This window comes from Bufo bufo, chromosome 1 (assembly GCF_905171765.1).
Source record: "Bufo bufo chromosome 1, aBufBuf1.1, whole genome shotgun sequence".
NCBI lineage: Eukaryota > Metazoa > Chordata > Amphibia > Anura > Bufonidae > Bufo > Bufo bufo.
This window is the reverse complement of record NC_053389.1, coordinates 617,222,486-617,240,540: the sequence shown is the minus strand read 5'-3', so window position 1 is coordinate 617,240,540 and position 18,055 is coordinate 617,222,486. Positions and strand designations below refer to the sequence as shown.

Here is an 18,055-nt window from a genome sequence, read left to right as displayed (position 1 = left end):
CAGCCAGGAGGCTACTCAAACCCTCTTGATGGCCACAGGCCGGGTACATAATGAGCTGATGCTCAACGGCCACAGGTGCCCTCCTAAACTCAATTGTATTACCGTCTTCATGTATTTTGTGCTGCACTATGGTATTGCAGGCCCTGCCTACTACTTGTTTTGTCCCATCTTCTGTCAATTTGGACCCACCTACAACATTGGGCCACTTTTAGTTTTTTTTCCAGGGCCACTTTGAGTTCCCAATCCGCCCAATCCGGATGTCATCTGTGTGCTGTGCGCATCCGTTTTGAGGACAAGGATAGGCAGTTCTAGTGAAGGGAGTGTGAAAAATGCAGCATGTACACGGACGGTATATGCATTTGGCAAATCTGCAGTTTTGAGACAACAAAAAGTATACGGTCATGTGCATGAGGCCTAAGTTATAGTGTGAAACTCATATTAATAAGAACAAAACATTGCAGGTCACACAATGGACAGGTTCGCACACGACAATTCCGTGCAGTTTTTGATTTGATCATGTTCATTGTCTCTAAAAGTTTGGAAATAGTTAAAAAAAAAAATCTAATAATTGCCTAAAAGTTTTTTATCCATTATTTTACATCTTAAAAAACTGATTTGTCTTGTAAGGCTACATTCACACGACAGTTTTTTTGGCCAAATGCACAAGGCCGTGGAACACGGACGTGAGCGGTCCGTGGTATCCCGGCCTGGATTCCTGCTGAGAGCAGGAGCGCACGGCATCATTGGTTGCTATGACGCCGTGCGCTTCATGCCACCGCTGCAGTACAGTAATACACTGGTATGATCTATACGAGTGTATCACTGTACAGCAGCGGCGGCACGAAGCGCACGGCGTCATAGCAACCAATGACGCCGTGCGCTCCTGCTGTCAGCAGGATGCCAGGCCGGGATACCACGGACCGCTCACGTCCGTGTTCCACGGCCATGTACATTCAGCCATTAGCGGATGTTTTTCACTGATGCCTTTTTTTTTTTAAACGGACGCTAAGAACGATCCCATTCAATTGTATGGGAGATGTTGGTAAGTGAAAACGGACAAGATAGAACATGTTCTATTTTTTGATGTCCGTTATTTACTGGTCTTGAAAAAAACTGCCTGTCTGTCTGTCTGTATTATATTTAAACTATACCAACAATTTTCAGACTGCATATCAAAACATTAGTTATTTCAGGAAAATGAGAATGAAGTTAAAAGAAAAAAAAAGAGAAGACCGACATCAAATTATCAATATCATTGGCCTTTTTTCACAAACACTGTACAATTGATTTACTTGTGCAGTATCTAAGGTCGCCCATAGGTGGCGATGGAACACCTCTAGTTGTGAGCAGGGAGAAGACAAGCCCCCGGCGGCTGCGCACTGGAGGCTGCTATGAGCTGATGACGTAGATGTTGTGAGCCGCACGTGGTGCCGTAGTCGCACACATAGAGTCAATGGAGGCGGCTGGACAGCTTAGATGGTAAGTGCTGGAGCAGGGTGATGTTTGTTAGACAGGGTCTGTACATATGCTGCCATGAGGGGCTTAATACTTGTCTTATGGGACTAATGGTGTTGTCGATATATATATATTACAATGGGAACCGGGTTTCCTGTCAAGTTGAATGTCAGGACTGACAGCAGCAGGAAGAGAACAGATTGCCACATTCTTCAACTGGAAGAACTAGCAATAAATTGATCAGAGCACCGAAACAGTTCAGGCTATGAAAAACACCCCAACTAGATAAGCAGACAATGGGCCCCAAAGGCAGGAGGGGGGAGTATAGTTATTTAAAATGTGACTTTTAATAAGGTCAAAAATGTCAGACTAATAAAACTCACTACATAGATAAGACATACATACACATAGACAACCAATAATGGTGCCTGGCTGGTATAGACAAAATTCTGTTCCGTCCGGGGAGATGTGAACAGTCTTACCAGACCCTTTGTAGATAGTGATGGAGGTCCTTAGGTACAGGAGGCAGGAAGCGTTTCAATCAAGCCATGTGGGGATGGTTGTGGTTGTAGAACCGCGTAGATGGAGCGATAGGAAGTGTCCTAAATGGCCCTGCCTCAGATGAAGGGGGCTATTATGCTGCTACCTATCTACACGGAGCACTCGCCTTGAGAAAGGCGACCCCGTCCGGTAGCCTGTCCCCATAGTGGACCTCACCCTAAAACTACAGGATAGATGCCAGTGGATAAGATGATGGGAATGCTTCCGGGGGTCTTCCGACGTGGCACGTTTCTGTCCGTGACTCTTCAGGGAAAGACTGCAGGAAGACAGTAAGTGGAAGGCCGCAGGTATCTGGCCTGTGGCTCAATGACACACTGGGGATAAAGGAGACAAGCTAAAAAGCTTGTGTTCTGCTATCCTGGTGTAGGATGCAGTAATGCACTGGAGGGATAGTCCTGTGCTTGGCGGTCCGGGGGACACAGTGGTCCTGCGGCTGGTTCACTGCATTTTTACCCCAAACCAGAAGGGTTTCTGTAGCCTGGGACCACTGTGTCCCCCGGCATTTTTGACCTTATAAAAAGTTACATTTTAAATAACTATACTCCCCCCTCCTGCCTTTGGGGCCCATTGTCTACTGGAAGAACTAGGTATATATATATACACACACACACACATAACTGGTAGACATTTATAAAGTGACATAGGACTAATGAGGACTGTCTCTTAAAGGGGCTTTGCAGTTTGCATGTCCTCCTAAATGTCTGATTGGGGAGGGTCCAATCACTGGGACTGTATCATAAACTATAGTGTGGCCCAAGAAACCAGCACAGTGGGGATTGTTGCCCCCCCTGTTGTCACCCCAGTGATTGGTTGCTTATGATGTATCTGTTAATATTTTCTATGGGGATCACCGTCCTGTTTACAGCTATAACACGGGTATCACTTCTGACCTGTTCTACCTGGGCTCCACACTGGTAAAAGCATCATCTGTTCCCAGGCCACAGAAGCCATTATCATCTGTTTGCTAAGGGATCCTGACTCTTGTCATCTTATAATGGTTTACAAGTTGTATTTTCCTTTTGCTGGTTATTCTTATGGCAGAGGAAATCCGAATAATGGGTCTGATTTCTCAACACCAGCATGTGCTTCCCTGGTCGTGATGGGCCCTATGCTACGGGAGGAGGCATGTCATTTATGATGAGGCTCAACACCACTTGCTACTGGATTTAGTCGCAAAGGCATTTAAAAAGTTGCAAAACCTGGTTTTCTGACTTTAACACCAAAACTATGGCGTATAAGGAATAATAAATATCCGCCAGTGTCTTTCACGTTTGATGACAGGAATAGTGCCACACTTTTAATGCAGCGAAGACAACAGAACCATAACTCACCCCATTATATGTCAGTGGTAGGGGTGGACATATATGTGTACCTTGTGCAGATGCACAGGGACCCAGTATGTAAGGAGTTCACTTCCACATTAAGGCCCATTTCAGACAAGCGAATGTCACGCTCCAGATTCGCAGCGCAGCACCCGGCCTGAACTTCCAGCACTGCCAGGGTCGCATAGCATTATATCAGATCATATCGGCTTATATATTAGATCAGCTGCAGGGGTCCGGCAGTCACTGATAGCCGGATCCCTGCTGTATGCGCCCGCATTGGTGAAAACACTGATGCCGGTGCTTTAACCCTCGCACTGCCGCGGTCACTGCTGACCGCAGCACATGTGGTATCCTGACGGCTCCCATCGCGCTGCTGTGGCGGGGACCTCATGTCTTGGACGGCAATAAAAATATGAAAATAGTGCCAAAACAGCCATTTTCTGGTCACCTTGCCTCACAAAAACTGTAATACCAAGCGATCAAAAAGGCGTATTTAGCCCAAAATGTTACCTATCAAACTGTCATCTCATCCAGCAAAAAATGAGACTCTACAATCGGCTAAAAAATTTAAAAAATTATATGGCTCTCAGAAAATGGCAACACAAAAACAAGATTTTATTCTGTCAAAAAAGGCTTTCACCGTTTAAAACTTACCTAATATGTCTATCATTTTTATTTTTGTTATCGCCGCATGCGTAACAACCTGCTTTATAAAAATATAACATTATATACCCCTCAGGTGAATGCTGTAAAAAAATAAAAATAAAAAAGCTATGCCAAAACAGCCATTTCTTTTCACCTTGCCTCACAAAAAGTGTAATACCAAGCAGTCAAAAAGTCCTATGTACCCCAAAATGGTACCAATGAAAACATCATCTCATTCTGCAAAAAATGAGCACCCACATAAGACAGTCACTTAAAAAATAAATACCCATTGCACCCATAAACCAATCTATCAAAATCTGCGCTGCAAAAGCCATATGGCGCTCCTTACTTTCTGAATCCTACCATGTACTCCTACAGCAGTTTGCCACCACATGTGGCGTGTTGCCGTATTCAGGAAAAAATGGGTAAGAAATTATGAGATGCTTTTTCTCCTGTTACCCCTTGTGAAAATGAAAAATTTGGGGCTAAAGCAACATTTTATTGGAAGAAATTAAACTTTTCATTTTCATAGCCAAGTGTTTCCTAATTCCGTAAAACGCTTAGGGGGTCAAAGTGCTCAGTTCCCCCCTTTATATATTCTTTAAGGGGTGTAGTTTCCAAAATGGGGTAACTTTTTAAGGGTTTCCACTGTTAGGGGTAGGTCAGGGTCTCTACAAATACATAATGGTGCCCAAAAACCATTCTAGCAAAATCTGCCTCCAAAATCCATACAGCACTCCTTTCCTTATGACCACTGCCACCTGCCCATAGAGCAGTTTACCGCCATATATGGGGTATTTCTGTAAACTGCAGAATCTGGGTAATAAATATTGAGTTTTGTTTGGCTGTTAACCCTTGATATGTTACAGGAAAAAAATGAATAAAAATGGAAAATCTGCCAAAAAAAGTGAAATTTAAACATTTCGCCTCCTTTTTCCTTTAATTCTTGTAAAACACCTAAAGGGTTAACAAAGTTTATAAAATCTGTTTGAATAACTTTTAGGGGTGTAGTTTCTAAAATGGGGTCATTTATGGGTGGTTTCCATTACGTAAGCCGTTCAAAATCACTTTATAACTGAATTGGTGCTTAAAAAAATGGTTTTGGAAATTTGAAAAATTGCTTCTAAGCCTTCTAACGTCCTAAAAAAATGTAATGATATTTACAACATGATGCAAACATAAAGTAGACATATGGGGGATGTAAAGTAATACATATTTTATGAGGTATCACTTTCTGTTTTAAAAGCAGAGAAATAGAAATTTAGAAAATTGCAAGTTTTTCAGAATTATTGGTAAATTTTTGATTTTTTTTTCATAAATAAAGGTGAAATATATTGACTAAAATTTATGACTGTCATGAAGTACAATGTGTCACGAGAGAACTATCACAGAAAGGCTTGGATAAGTAAAAGCGTTCCAAAGTTATTACCACATAAAGTGACGCATGTCAGATTTACAAAAATGGACCTGGGATTTAAGGTGAAAAGTGGCCCTGTACTGAAGGGGTTAAAGACCAAGCATTTGTTTTTCTCTTTCTTTTTTTTTTTTTCATTGTCAGTTTTTTTACGTTTTTTCTGTCAATGTATAGTAGCTGTATGAGGGCTTATTTTTTGTGGTTTTGCGAGTTAATGTTGTTACCATTTTAACCATATGACTGTTTTTGTAGTTGTTTTATTTTTTCTTATGGCGTTCAATGTGCTTCCTAAACACTTTGATAATTTCATTGTTTATGTTGTTACAGTCACGGTGATACCAGTTATTGTATTTTTCGCCCCATAAGACGCACCTAGGTTTTAGAGAAGGACAAAAAGAAAAAAATATTTTTAATTAGACATCAGGTCAGACCACCAATCAGAGGTCGCAATAACTGCTGTACAAGCGTCATAGACGCCTGTTCAGGCCATTTTACTCCCTGAAAATAGTCTTAGGCCTCATGCACACGACCGTTGTTGTGTTCCGTTTTCCGTGATTTTCTGCGGACCCATTGACTTTTAATGGGTCCGTTGAAAACTCTGATAATGCACTGTTTGTCATCCGCGTCCGTGATCCGTGTTTCCAGTCCTATTTTTTTCACGGACAACGGTTCGCGGACCCATTCAAGTCAATGGGTCCGTGAAAAAACACGGAGGCACACAAGATTGTCATCCGCGTCCGTTTTTTTCCTATCATTTGCATGGCAAACTTGACTTAGATTTTTTTTCACTTTCCTTCATATCTGGTGATCCTCCAAAAATCAAGGAAGACAAACGGAAACGGAACAACGGAACCGCGATTTGCGGACCGCGAAAAAATACTGTTGTGTGCATGAGGCCTAAGGCGTACCGATACGACTTAGACTTTTCCCTGCCATTCATCAGTGCAGTGAGCACAGCGATGCTGCTGCTGCCTGAAACAACCAATCACAAAGCTCTTTACAGTAAGGAGCTTAGTGATTGGTCAGTTTGAGCGAGCTGCCGCAGCTTTTGGCACGCCGGTCTGAAGTTAGGAAGGAGGCGCACGATCGTCACTGGCGGGGTAAGTGGCCTTGCTGTGTAGTAAAATTTAGCGGGGATCCCAGATCTGACCTTGTTTTTCTCTAGAATGATAAGTCTGAAGCGCTCAGCTGAGTGCGGTACTGAAGACAGCCTCAATAGGAGGTCTAGGAGACCGTCTTCACTACCGCGCTTAGCAGTAAGGAAAGGTGGCTGAGCGCTTCAGACTCCTGCTTATAGAAGTCAGCGGGGGTCTCAGCGCTGGACACGCCAACAGGAGACCAGCAGCCAGCAACACCAACCACAGACTTGGGTCTGACCGCCAGCTGCAAGACAGCGAGGACACGGGAGGGAGACCCTCAGGGCAGGTCATTCTATTGTCCCATAGCCTAAAAATAAAGGAGGAGCAGCTTATAGGTGCAGCACCCTGTGATTTACCTGTGTACTCGGTGCGGGGCCCAGCACATGCCCCCTGGCTGATATACAGATGTCACAGCATGACTGACTTACAGATACCCCTACTCTCATTGCCAATGCAAGTCCTGGAGATAACCGGGGGAGAAGAGAGGAGGCTGCAAGCACCATGGAACAGGAGGCTGCATGAGGGGCAGGGTCGGGTTCACACACAGACAGTAGTGACCAAGGAAAAGCATCACTGTCCCACTATATACCGTACACTATTAAACTATGTGCACTATAGTCCATGACACTATCACACTATATACCGTATACTGTATTACTATGTACACTATAACAGTATATACAGTACATTATCACACAATAATAGTATAACAGTACACTATCACACTATATACCATATACTGTATCACTATGTACACTATAACAGTATATACAGTACATTATCACACTATGTACACTATAACAGTACACTATCACACTATATACCATATACTGTATCACTATGTACACTATAACAGTATATACAGTGCATTATCACACTATGTACACTATAACAGTACACTATCACACTATATACCATATACTGTATCACTATGTACACTATAACAGTATATACAGTACATTATCACACTATGTACACTATAATAGTACACTATCACACTATATACCATATACTGTATCACTATGTACACTATAACAGTATATACAGTACATTATCACACTATGTACACTATAATAGTATAACAGTACACTATCACTATGTACACTATAATAGTATAACAGTACACTATCACACTATATACCATATACTGTATCACTATGTACACTATAACAGTATATACAGTACATTATCACACTATAACAGTATGTACAGTACATTATCACACTACACTATAATAGTATAACAGTACACTATCACACTATATACTGTATCACTATGTACACTATAACAGTATATACAGTACATTATCACACTATGTACACTAACAGTATGTACAGTACATTATCACACTATAGTATAACAGTACACAATCACACTATATACCGTATACTGTATCACTATGTACACTATAACAGTATATACAGTACATTATCACACTATGTACACTATAATAGTATAACAGTACACAATCACACTACATCCCACTATGTGCACTACATACAGTGCGTGCAGAATTATTAAGCAAATGAGTATTTTGACCACATCATCCTCTTTATGCATGTTGTCTTACTCCAAGCTGTATAGGCTCGAAAGCCTACTACCAATTAAGCATATTAGGTGATGTGCATCTCTGTAATGAGAAGGGGTGTGGTCTAATGACATCAACACCCTATATTAGGTGTGCATAATTATTAGGCAACTTCCTTTCCTTTGGCAAAATGGGTCAAAAGAAGGCTCAGAAAAGTCAAAAATAGTGAGATATCTTGCAGAGGGATGCAGCACTCTTAAAATTGCAAAGCTTCTGAAGCGTGATCATCGAACAGTCAAGCGTTTCATTCAAAATAGTCAACCGGGTCGCAAGAAGCGTGTGGAAAAACCAAGGCGCAAAATAACTGCCCATGAACTGAGAAAAGTCAAGCGTGCAGCTGCCAAGATGCCACTTGCCACCAGTTTGGCCATATTTCAGAGCTGCAACATCACTGGAGTGCCCAAAAGCACAAGGTGTGCAATACTCAGAGACATGGCCAAGGTAAGAAAGGCTGAAAGACGACCACCACTGAACAAGACACACAAGCTGAAACGTCAAGACTGGGCCAAGAAATATCTCAAGACTGATTTTTCTAAGGTTTTATGGACTGATGAAATGAGAGTGAGTCTTGATGGGCCAGATGGATGGGCCCGTGGCTGGATTGGTAAAGGGCAGAGAGCTCCAGTCCGACTCAGACGCCAGCAAGGTGGAGGTGGAGTACTGGTTTGGGCTGGTATCATCAAAGATGAGCTTGTGGGGACTTTTCGGGTTGAGGATGGAGTCAAGCTCAACTCCCAGTCCTACTGCCAGTTTCTGGAAGACACCTTCTTCAAGCAGTGGTACAGGAAGAAGTCTGCATCCTTCAAGAAAAACATGATTTTCATGCAGGACAATGCTCCATCACACACGTCCAAGTACTCCACAGCGTGGCTGGCAAGAAAGGGTATAAAAGAAGAAAATCTAATGACATGGCCTCCTTGTTCACCTGATCTGAACCCCATTGAGAACCTGTGGTCCATCATCAAATGTGAGATTTACAAGGAGGGAAAACAGTACACCTCTCTGAACAGTGTCTGGGAGGCTGTGGTTGCTGCTGCACGCAATGTTGATGGTGAACAGATCAAAACACTGACAGAATCCATGGATGGCAGGCTTTTGAGTGTCCTTGCAAAGAAAGGTGGCTATATTGGTCACTGATTTGTTTTTGAATGTCAGAAATGTATATTTGTGAATGTTGAGATGTTATATTGGTTTCACTGGTAAAAATAAATAATTGAAATGGGTATATATTTGTTTTTTGTTAAGTTGCCTAATAATTATGCACAGTAATAGTCACCTGCACACACAGATATCCCCCTAAAATAGCTAAAACTAAAAACTACTTCCAAAAATATTCAGCTTTGATATTAATGAGTTTTTTGGGTTCATTGAGAACATGGTTGTTGTTCAATAATAAAATGAATCCTCAAAAATACAACTTGCCTAATAATTCTGCACTCCCTGTACAGTACATTATCACACTGTGCTACCCTAAGCCTACCACCCTGACCCTGCAGAGTTCTCTGTGCCACCCTAAGCCTACATAGCCTCATACTGTGCCAACTTGACCCTGCAGAGCTCTCTGTGCCACCCTAAGACTACATAGCCTCATACTGTGCCAACCTGACCCTACAGAGCTTTCTGTGCCATCCTAAGACTACGTAGCATTAGCATCCAATCTGAGACCACTGCAGAGGGGGAAGCTCTCATGAGCGCGGTGCTTTGTACCAAGTTGCCCCTAAACTCAATTTCCGCTGAGTGTAAGGGTCCATTCACACGTCTGCAAAATGGGTCCGGATCTGTTCCGCAACGTTGCGAAATGTATCCGGACCCATTATTTTTCAATGGGGCTGCAAAAGATGCGGACAGCACACAGTGTGCTGTCCGCATCCACATTTCCGTTCCACAAAAAAATAGAACATGTCCTATTCTTGTCTGCTGACACGGACAAGAAAAGGCATTTCTATTTAAAGTGCCAATTTGCGGACCGCAAAACACTTGTGGACATGTGAATGGACCCTAACAGTGTCCCCAGCTTTAGGTGTTGGAGGAATGACTGTAATAAGGAGTCTACTGTTCGCATCTATACCAGCAAAAACTGGTGGCACTGTTTAGGTGGCAGTGGTCTTATGTTTAGTATATGATGTCAGCTAAATTTAAAATTGTCTAAATTTGCTATTTATGCATGGAAGACAGTTCTAGATACTAGTAATGGTTTCCCTGAATAAATAGCACCCCTTAATGTTATGTAGGCCTTCGTATTAACTATTTGAATTACTGTAACTTTTGTACTCCTCATCGGCTAAAAATACTCCTCAAAAATGGTAAGAGGAGTATTTTTACTCTTCCAACAAAAATGTAGCGCGACCTCTGCCACCAATCAGACCCCCAATGTTAATCATACCTCAGCTAACAGCCCCAATCAGACCCCTAATGTTAATAAGATCCCCAACCAGACCTCAGACCTGACCCCAATGTGATTGACCCTCAATCAAACCTCAGCTCGGACCCCAATGTGATTGACTCCCAATCAGAGCTCAGATAAGTGACCCATTGCCCCATATCAGCCCCCAGCAGCCCCATAGTGCGCATAGTGCCTCATATTACCCCCCCAGCAGCCCCATAGTGCCTCATATTACCCCCCAGCAGCCCCATAGTGCCTCATATTACCCCCCCAGCAGCCCCATAGTGCCTCATATTACCCCCCCAGCAGCCCCATAGTGCCTCATATTACCCCCCCAGCAGCCCCATAGTGCCTCATATTACCCCCCCAGCAGCCCCATAGTGCCTCATATTACCCCCCCAGCAGCCCCATAGTGCCTCATATTACCCCCCCAGCAGCCCCATAGTGCCTCATATTACCCCCCCAGCAGCCCCATAGTGCCTCATATTACCCCCCCAGCAGCCCCATAGTGCCTCATATTACCCCCCCAGCAGCCCCATAGTGCCTCATATTACCCCCCCAGCAGCCCCATAGTGCCTCATATTACCCCCCCCCCCCAGCAGCCCCATAGTGCCTCATATTACCCCCCCAGCAACCCCATAGTGCCTCATATTCTCACCCCCAGCAGCCTCATAGTGCCTCATATTACCCCCCCCAGCAGCCCCATAGTGCCTCATATTACCCCCCCCCAGCAGCCCCATAGTGCCTCATATTCTCACCCCCAGCAGCCTCATAGTGCCTCATATTACCCCCCCAGCAGCCCCATAGTGCCTCATATTACCCCCCCAACAGCCCCATAGTGCCTCATATTACCCCACCAGCAGCCCCATAGTGCCTCATATTACCCCCCCAGCAGCCCCATAGTGCCTCATATTACCCCCCCAGCAGCCCCATAGTGCCTCATATTACCCCCCCCCCAGCAACCCCATAGTGCCTCATATTACCCCCCCAGCAGCCCCATAGTGCCTCATATTACCCCCCCCAGCAACCCCATAGTGCCTCATATTACCCCCCCCCCAGCAGCCCCATAGTGCCTCATATTACCCCACCAGCAGCCCCATAGTGCCTCATATTACCCCCCCAGCAGCCCCATAGTGCCTCATATTACCCCCCCAGCAGCCCCATAGTGCCTCATATTACCCCCCCCAGCAACCCCATAGTGCCTCATATTACCCCCCCAGCAGCCCCATAGTGCCTCATATTACCCCCCCCAGCAACCCCATAGTGCCTCATATTACCCCCCCCCCCCAGCAGCCCCATAGTGCCTCATATTACCCCCCCAGCAGCCCCATAGTGCCTCATATTACCCCCCCCCAGCAGCCCCATAGTGCCTCATATTACCCCCCCAGCAACCCCATAGTGCCTCATATTACCCCCCCAGCAACCCCATAGTGCCTCATATTACCCCCCCCAGCAGCCCCATAGTGCCTCATATTAACCCCCCCAGCAGCCCCATAGTGCCTCATATTACCCCCCCCCAGCAGCCCCATAGTGCCTCATATTCTCCCCCCCAGCAGCCTCATAGTGCCTCATATTACCCCCCCCAGCAGCCCCATAGTGCCTCATAATACCCCCCCAGCAGCCCCATAGTGCCTCATATTACCCCCCCCCCCCCAGCAGCCCCATAGTGCCTCATGTTTTATAAAATAAAAAACCCACTTACCTCTCCTGCTCCTGGACACCGCCGCTCCTCACCTACATCGCAATCCTCTTCCTCCTGCAGTTGGCTGTGCTGTGAACTGGCATGCACAGCGTGAGGTCACAGTGCGCCCTCACGCTGTGCGCAGCCCTGCACAGCCGACAGCCAAGGACCAGGAATCGGTAAGTACAGAGCCTTCACCGCTTCCTGGCCCTCCGGTACTAATTAAGCGCTTCCATAATGCGTCTTATGGGGCGAAAAATACGGATATGTGTATTTTATAATTATTTTGTGACATAATAAACCAACTGGGGGAAGAATTTCTTGTGTTTTCTTTCCTTAGTCATATGCACATGGCAGACCAGGAGGCCATTGTGAGGCCCTCATCTGCCATAGCACCACATATTCTCGTCAATATATTGTCTACTACAGTTTTGAGCTTCTCATCTGAAGTGTAGTATAGACTGTGTAAATCAATAGAGCTCATCTCCTCTATAAAAAAAATGAAAAATGTTAATTCAAACCTTTTTAATTTATGAATTTCATAAAAATGAACCTTCAATATCTTTTCTCCACAGGGATATTGAACCTTCCAATGGCAGAAACTGTTTCTTCACACGTGAGTCTTATGAGAAATATTGCTTGGGTCCAACGCTGGCTGAATTGTTGCTCGTCACCAACAAGTAAAACTTTTTCTTTTTCTTTTTTTTTTCTTTTTTATTATGGCCAAAGAAAATGCTATTAATGTGTTTGCTTTGTTTTCTGCCTTCATAGTTTTAGAATACACCTAAGGCCTCTTTCACATGGCCGTGTGCTGGCCGGGCCTGTGCTGCGGACCACAAATTGCGGTCCGCAATGCACGGGCATCGTCCATAGGGCAGCCGAATGCGGATCGCGGCCCATTCACTTGAATGAGATCCGCGATCCTTCCGTTCTGCAAAAAGATAGAACAAGTTCTATATTTTTGCGCAATGGAAGCACAGAAAGCAACACCACGGAAGCACTCCGTAGTGCTTCCGTGGGGCTCCGTTCCGTGCTTCCGTTCCGCACCGCATCTCCGGATTTGCGGACCCATTCAAGTGAATGGGTCCACATCCATGATGCAGAATGCACACGGCTGGTGACCCGTGTATTGCAGAACCGCCGTATATGGCCCGCCATACGGCCACGGGAGCACTACAACCGTGTGAAAGAGGCCTAAGAGGTATGTTCACCGTTGCACCATTTTGTTGCTCAATTGCAGACTTGTATACTTGTATGTCTTCAGTCTTGCCTTGAAACGCTGTATATTAGCCATACTCACAAAACAATAAGATTTTTTTTTTTATCAAGACTATTTGCAAAGTTGAATACTTTTTAGTTGGATTTTTGGTGTGTTGGAGAAACAAATAGTTGCAAACGTGGATGTAACGTCAGGGACCCACTCCTGTCTCAAGAAAGGGGCCTGTAGCACAGCTGGCAACGAAGAGGAGACTATGCATGTGCGGTCCCTGCCAGTCACGGCTACTGTATGGAACTTCCAAAGAGTAGAATAGAAATCAGATCCTAGATGGTGGTTGTTGTTGTTTTTTCGGTTCCTTACCTCTGTTTTATTTTGTTCTTGTTTTTAGGATTTAAAACAGTAGTGTAAACATGCTGAAGAAGACAACTAGCTATATACCAATGACCTATTACAGGGAACCTGCCAGCAGATCCATGTTGCCCTAAAAACGGGCACACAGGCTTCCTCACTACAGCGAATTACGTTTTACTCTGTAACGCTGCAGTTATGTTTTCTGTAAAACATTGAGAAAAAGATGGGCTCATGCACACGAACGTATTTTCTTTCCATGTCTGTTCTGTTTTTTTGCTTACCGTATGTGGAACTATTCATTTCAATGTGTCCACAAAAAAAACAGAAGTTACTCCGTGTGCATTCCGTTTCCGTATGTCCCGTCTGCAAAAAAAATAGAACATGTCCTATTATTGTCCTCATTGCGGACTAGGGTTGCACCGGGTATCGAATTATCGATACCCAATCAATACTTTTGTACTGGTATCGATTCGATACCGGATTTGCCCTTTACAGATACTGCCATGTTCCCTCAGCAGCACAGGGGAGAAGGTGTTTCTCCCTCCCCCCGGTGCCGCTAGTGAGGAGCGGAGGAGGAGACGGTGGCCACTGCGCCACCAATGAAAATAACAAACGGATAATACAAATACAGGACGCGGGTGCCGGCGGCAGAATCACAAAGCTGGCACCCGACCTCTATGACAGGGAGCTGCGATCAGCGGCAGTTAACCCTCAGGTGCCTATGTTGCTTCTAGTCACTGGCCGATAGCAGGCACACCGTGATGACTGTGCTATTTATTTCATGAGGTTATTATTTACTGATTCTTTTGCATTCATTTAGTCCCTGCTGCTGCACCCCTGAGTCAGCGTTTTTCTCTCCGTGATATGATTTTCCAGCTTCTGTCTCCCGGACTGACATCCTCTTCTATGTAGAGAGACAGCTTTGAAGTGCTGATGAAGTCCACTCTCCATGGCTTTAATGATTTTATTTTATTTTTTAGATTTTCATTGCTCATGTGTGCTTAAATAAAAAACCATAACACTTTTTGGAGAACTTTTATAAAGCGTCCTCGTTAGTAACTGATTGTGTAGAGAGGCAAGCCTGTTGTTTTACGAAATCAGACCGCACACCCATAGGATGCCAAACTCATTTGACTGTTATTTTCTTTAGTTACTCTGGTCAAGAAAAAGTCAAATGTGAGAAAGAAGTTTGCCCATTGGTCTATAGGCGGCTTTTTTTTTTAGGCATTGTAACCTGCAATAACAGAAACACAAAGAAAAGGAGCTCATAGTACCAAAAAAGTAGTATAATTTATTAAAGCATGATAAAATTACATGAAATGAAAAAGACAAATGAATGTGATGCCGTTAAACAAGATAAAATAAGAGCAGAGGACAGAAAAAGAAAAGCGCCACCCTGGGAGGGAGCACACGAATCAAAAAATACAATGTATCTGTAAGACATGGGAAAATACTGGGTACAATGCCCAACCCATGCAGTAGAATAATGGAATCAATGAATGCCAGGTGAGACAATGGTCAGCACATACACTCCCACATGGCGGTAAACGGTGTGCAGAAACAAATACAAGATAGAAATATGCTGCAAACCAACCAGTGAAGGACCCGGTGTACAATAAACAACAAGGTCTTAAAGCCAGAGGAGGGTAGAAGAGGACCAGAGCTCACCTAAGACAGATCGTGTGCAGAGAAACCCAGGGTGGCGCTGCCCCAACGCGCGTTTCGGCGTGCCTTCTTCAAGGGGTAACCTGCAAGCTACTGCGATACACAAGTCGCCAGAAATGAAGCCTCCTGGATGACAGGCGACCACATTCATTGTCCTTATGATGCAATGTAGCATGGCGATCTGTTGTGCAGTTAAAGTCTCCATGTAGCCCTAGCCTAATACTTTCTACAGTTCTACACTGTTTGCAAAAATGTTATATATTACATTAAAACTCCCTTCATATTTCTCCATTTTCTCTTAGACCCCCTCCGGCAGGACCTACACAAAAAAATTCAGAGGCTTCCAGTTCCCAAGCGCCTGTCCCTGACAGTCAGCCTGTTGTCCCATCTTCTACCAAGCACCTCCTACCTTTTCCCGAGCCTCGTGTGCCGTACCCACGGTTCTCGTCCCTCACAGCATTTGAACAGGATGCCTACGTGAAACTGATGATCAAATTCCACAACAAGAAAAACAGTAACGTCTCTTTCGGACAAGTCAAGGAGTACAACCATTATGAAGTAAGTGAGAACTAGATGTGTTATATTGTGGAAGAATGAAAGGTGCTGCAGGGGTCACTTCTCAGTGAGGACTCCTGGAAACGAGAAATAATTTATTTGCATTTATTCTTTCATTTTTTATGTTTTAAAGGGAATGTTTCAGGTGGACGTTATGGCCACCTTTGGGACCTGCTCCTATCAGAAATTTGACTTAGGCTACATGCACATGACCGTGCCGTTTTTTGCGGTCCGCAAACCTCGGATCCGCAAAAGACTGAAGCCGCCCGTGAGCATTCCGCAATTTGCGGAACGGAACAGGCGGCCCATTGTAGACATGCCTATTCTCGTCCGCAAAACGGACAAAAATAGGACATGCTATATTTTTTTGCCATGGAACGGTGCAACGGATGCGAACAGCTGTCCGCATCTTTTGCGGCCCCATTGAAGTGAATGGGTCCGCATCCGAGCGGCAAAAACGGCGGCTCGGATGCGGACCCAAACAACGGCCGTGTGCATGAGGCCTTAGGCTACTTTCACACTTGCGTTAGGTGCGGATCCGTCTGGTATCTGCACAGACGGATCCGCACCTAAAATGCAAACGCTTGCATCCGTTCAGAACGGATCCGTCTGCATAACAGCTTTTTCAGATCTGAGTTTTCACATCGTGAAAACTCAGATCCGACAGTATATTCTAACACAGAGGCGTTCCCATGGTGATGGGGACGCTTCAAGTTAGAATATACTAAGAACTGTGTACATAACTGCCCCCTGCTGCCTGGCAGCACCTGATCTCTTACAGGGGGCTGTGATCCGCACAATTAACCCCTCAGGTGCCGCCAGACCCCCCTCCCTCCCCAGTTTTAAATTCATTGGTGGCCAGTGCGGCCCCCCCTCCCTCCCTCCCCCAGTATTAAATTCATTGGTGGCCAGTGCGGCCTCCCCTCTCCCCCCCCCCCCTAATTAAAATCACCCCCCCCATCATTGGTGGCAGCGGAGAGTTCTGATCGGAGTCCCAGTTTAATCGCTGGGGCTCCGATTGGTTACCATGGCAGCCAAGACGCTACTGCAGTCCTGGCTGCCATGGTTACTTAGCAATTTTAGAAGCATTATACTTACCTGCGCTGTCTGTGGCCGGCCGGTCGCTCCTCTTACTGGTAAGTGAAAGGTCTGTGCGGCGCATTTCTTATAGCACAGACCTGTCACTTACCAGTAGGAGGAGCGCCCGGCCGGGCACAGACAGCGCAGGTAAGTATAATGCTTCTAAAATTGCTAAGTAACCATGGCAGCCAGGACTGCAGTAGCGTCTTGGCTGCCATGGTAACTGATCAGAGCCCCAGCGATTAAACTAGGACTCCGATCGGAACTTTCTGCTGCAACCAATGATGGGGGGGGGGGGGAAGTGATTTTAATTAGGGGAGAGGGGAGGCCGCACTGGCCACCAATGAATTTAATACTGGGGAGGGAGGGAGGGGGCCGCACTGGCCACCAATGAATTTAATACTGGGGAGGGAGGGGGGCCGCACTGGCCACCAATGAATTTAAAACTGGGGAGGGAGGGGGGTCTGGCCCCTGCTGCCTGGCAGCATCTGATCTCTTACAGGGGGCTATGATACGGACAATTAACCCCTCAGGTGCAGCACCTGAGGGGTTAGTTGTGCGGATCACAGCCCCCTGTAAGAGATCGGGTGCTGCCAGGCAGCAGGGGGCAGTTATGAACACAGTTCTCAGTATATTCTAACTTGAAGCGTCCCCATCACTATGGGAACGCCTCTGTGTTAGAATATACTGTCGGATCTGAGTTTTCACGATCTAACTCAAATCCGATGGTATATTCTAACATAGAGGCGTTCCCATGGTGATGGGGACGCTTCAAGTTAAAATATACCATCGGATTGGAGAAAACTCAGATCCGATGGTATATTAATAGGGACTCCTGACTTTACATTGAAAGTCAATGGGGGGCGGATCCGTTTGCAATTGCACCATATTGTGTCAACGTCAAACGGATCCGTCCTCATTGACTTGCATTGTCAGGACGGATGCGTTTGGCTCTGCACGGACAGGCGGGCACCAAAACGCTGCAAGCTGCGTT

At 45.3% G+C, this 18,055-nt stretch overlaps 1 protein-coding gene across 4 annotated transcripts in view; it reads left to right on the top strand.

The window, feature by feature from the left end:
* The first annotated feature begins 1,417 nt into the window (after positions 1–1,417).
* ICE2 (interactor of little elongation complex ELL subunit 2) overlaps positions 1,418–18,055 on the top strand; it is a 154,543-nt gene continuing 137,905 nt past the window's right edge. For 3 of the 4 annotated variants that reach the window (XM_040413733.1, XM_040413735.1, XM_040413732.1), the window contains exons 1-3: positions 1,418–1,479; positions 12,767–12,871; positions 15,729–15,984. In XM_040413733.1, the coding sequence (XP_040269667.1) occupies positions 1,454–1,479; positions 12,767–12,871; positions 15,729–15,984 (387 nt within the window). In that variant the 5' untranslated portion in view covers positions 1,418–1,453. The remainder of the gene's footprint in view (positions 1,480–12,766; positions 12,872–15,728; positions 15,985–18,055) is intronic. The other variant, XM_040413734.1, reaches the window with a different exon arrangement.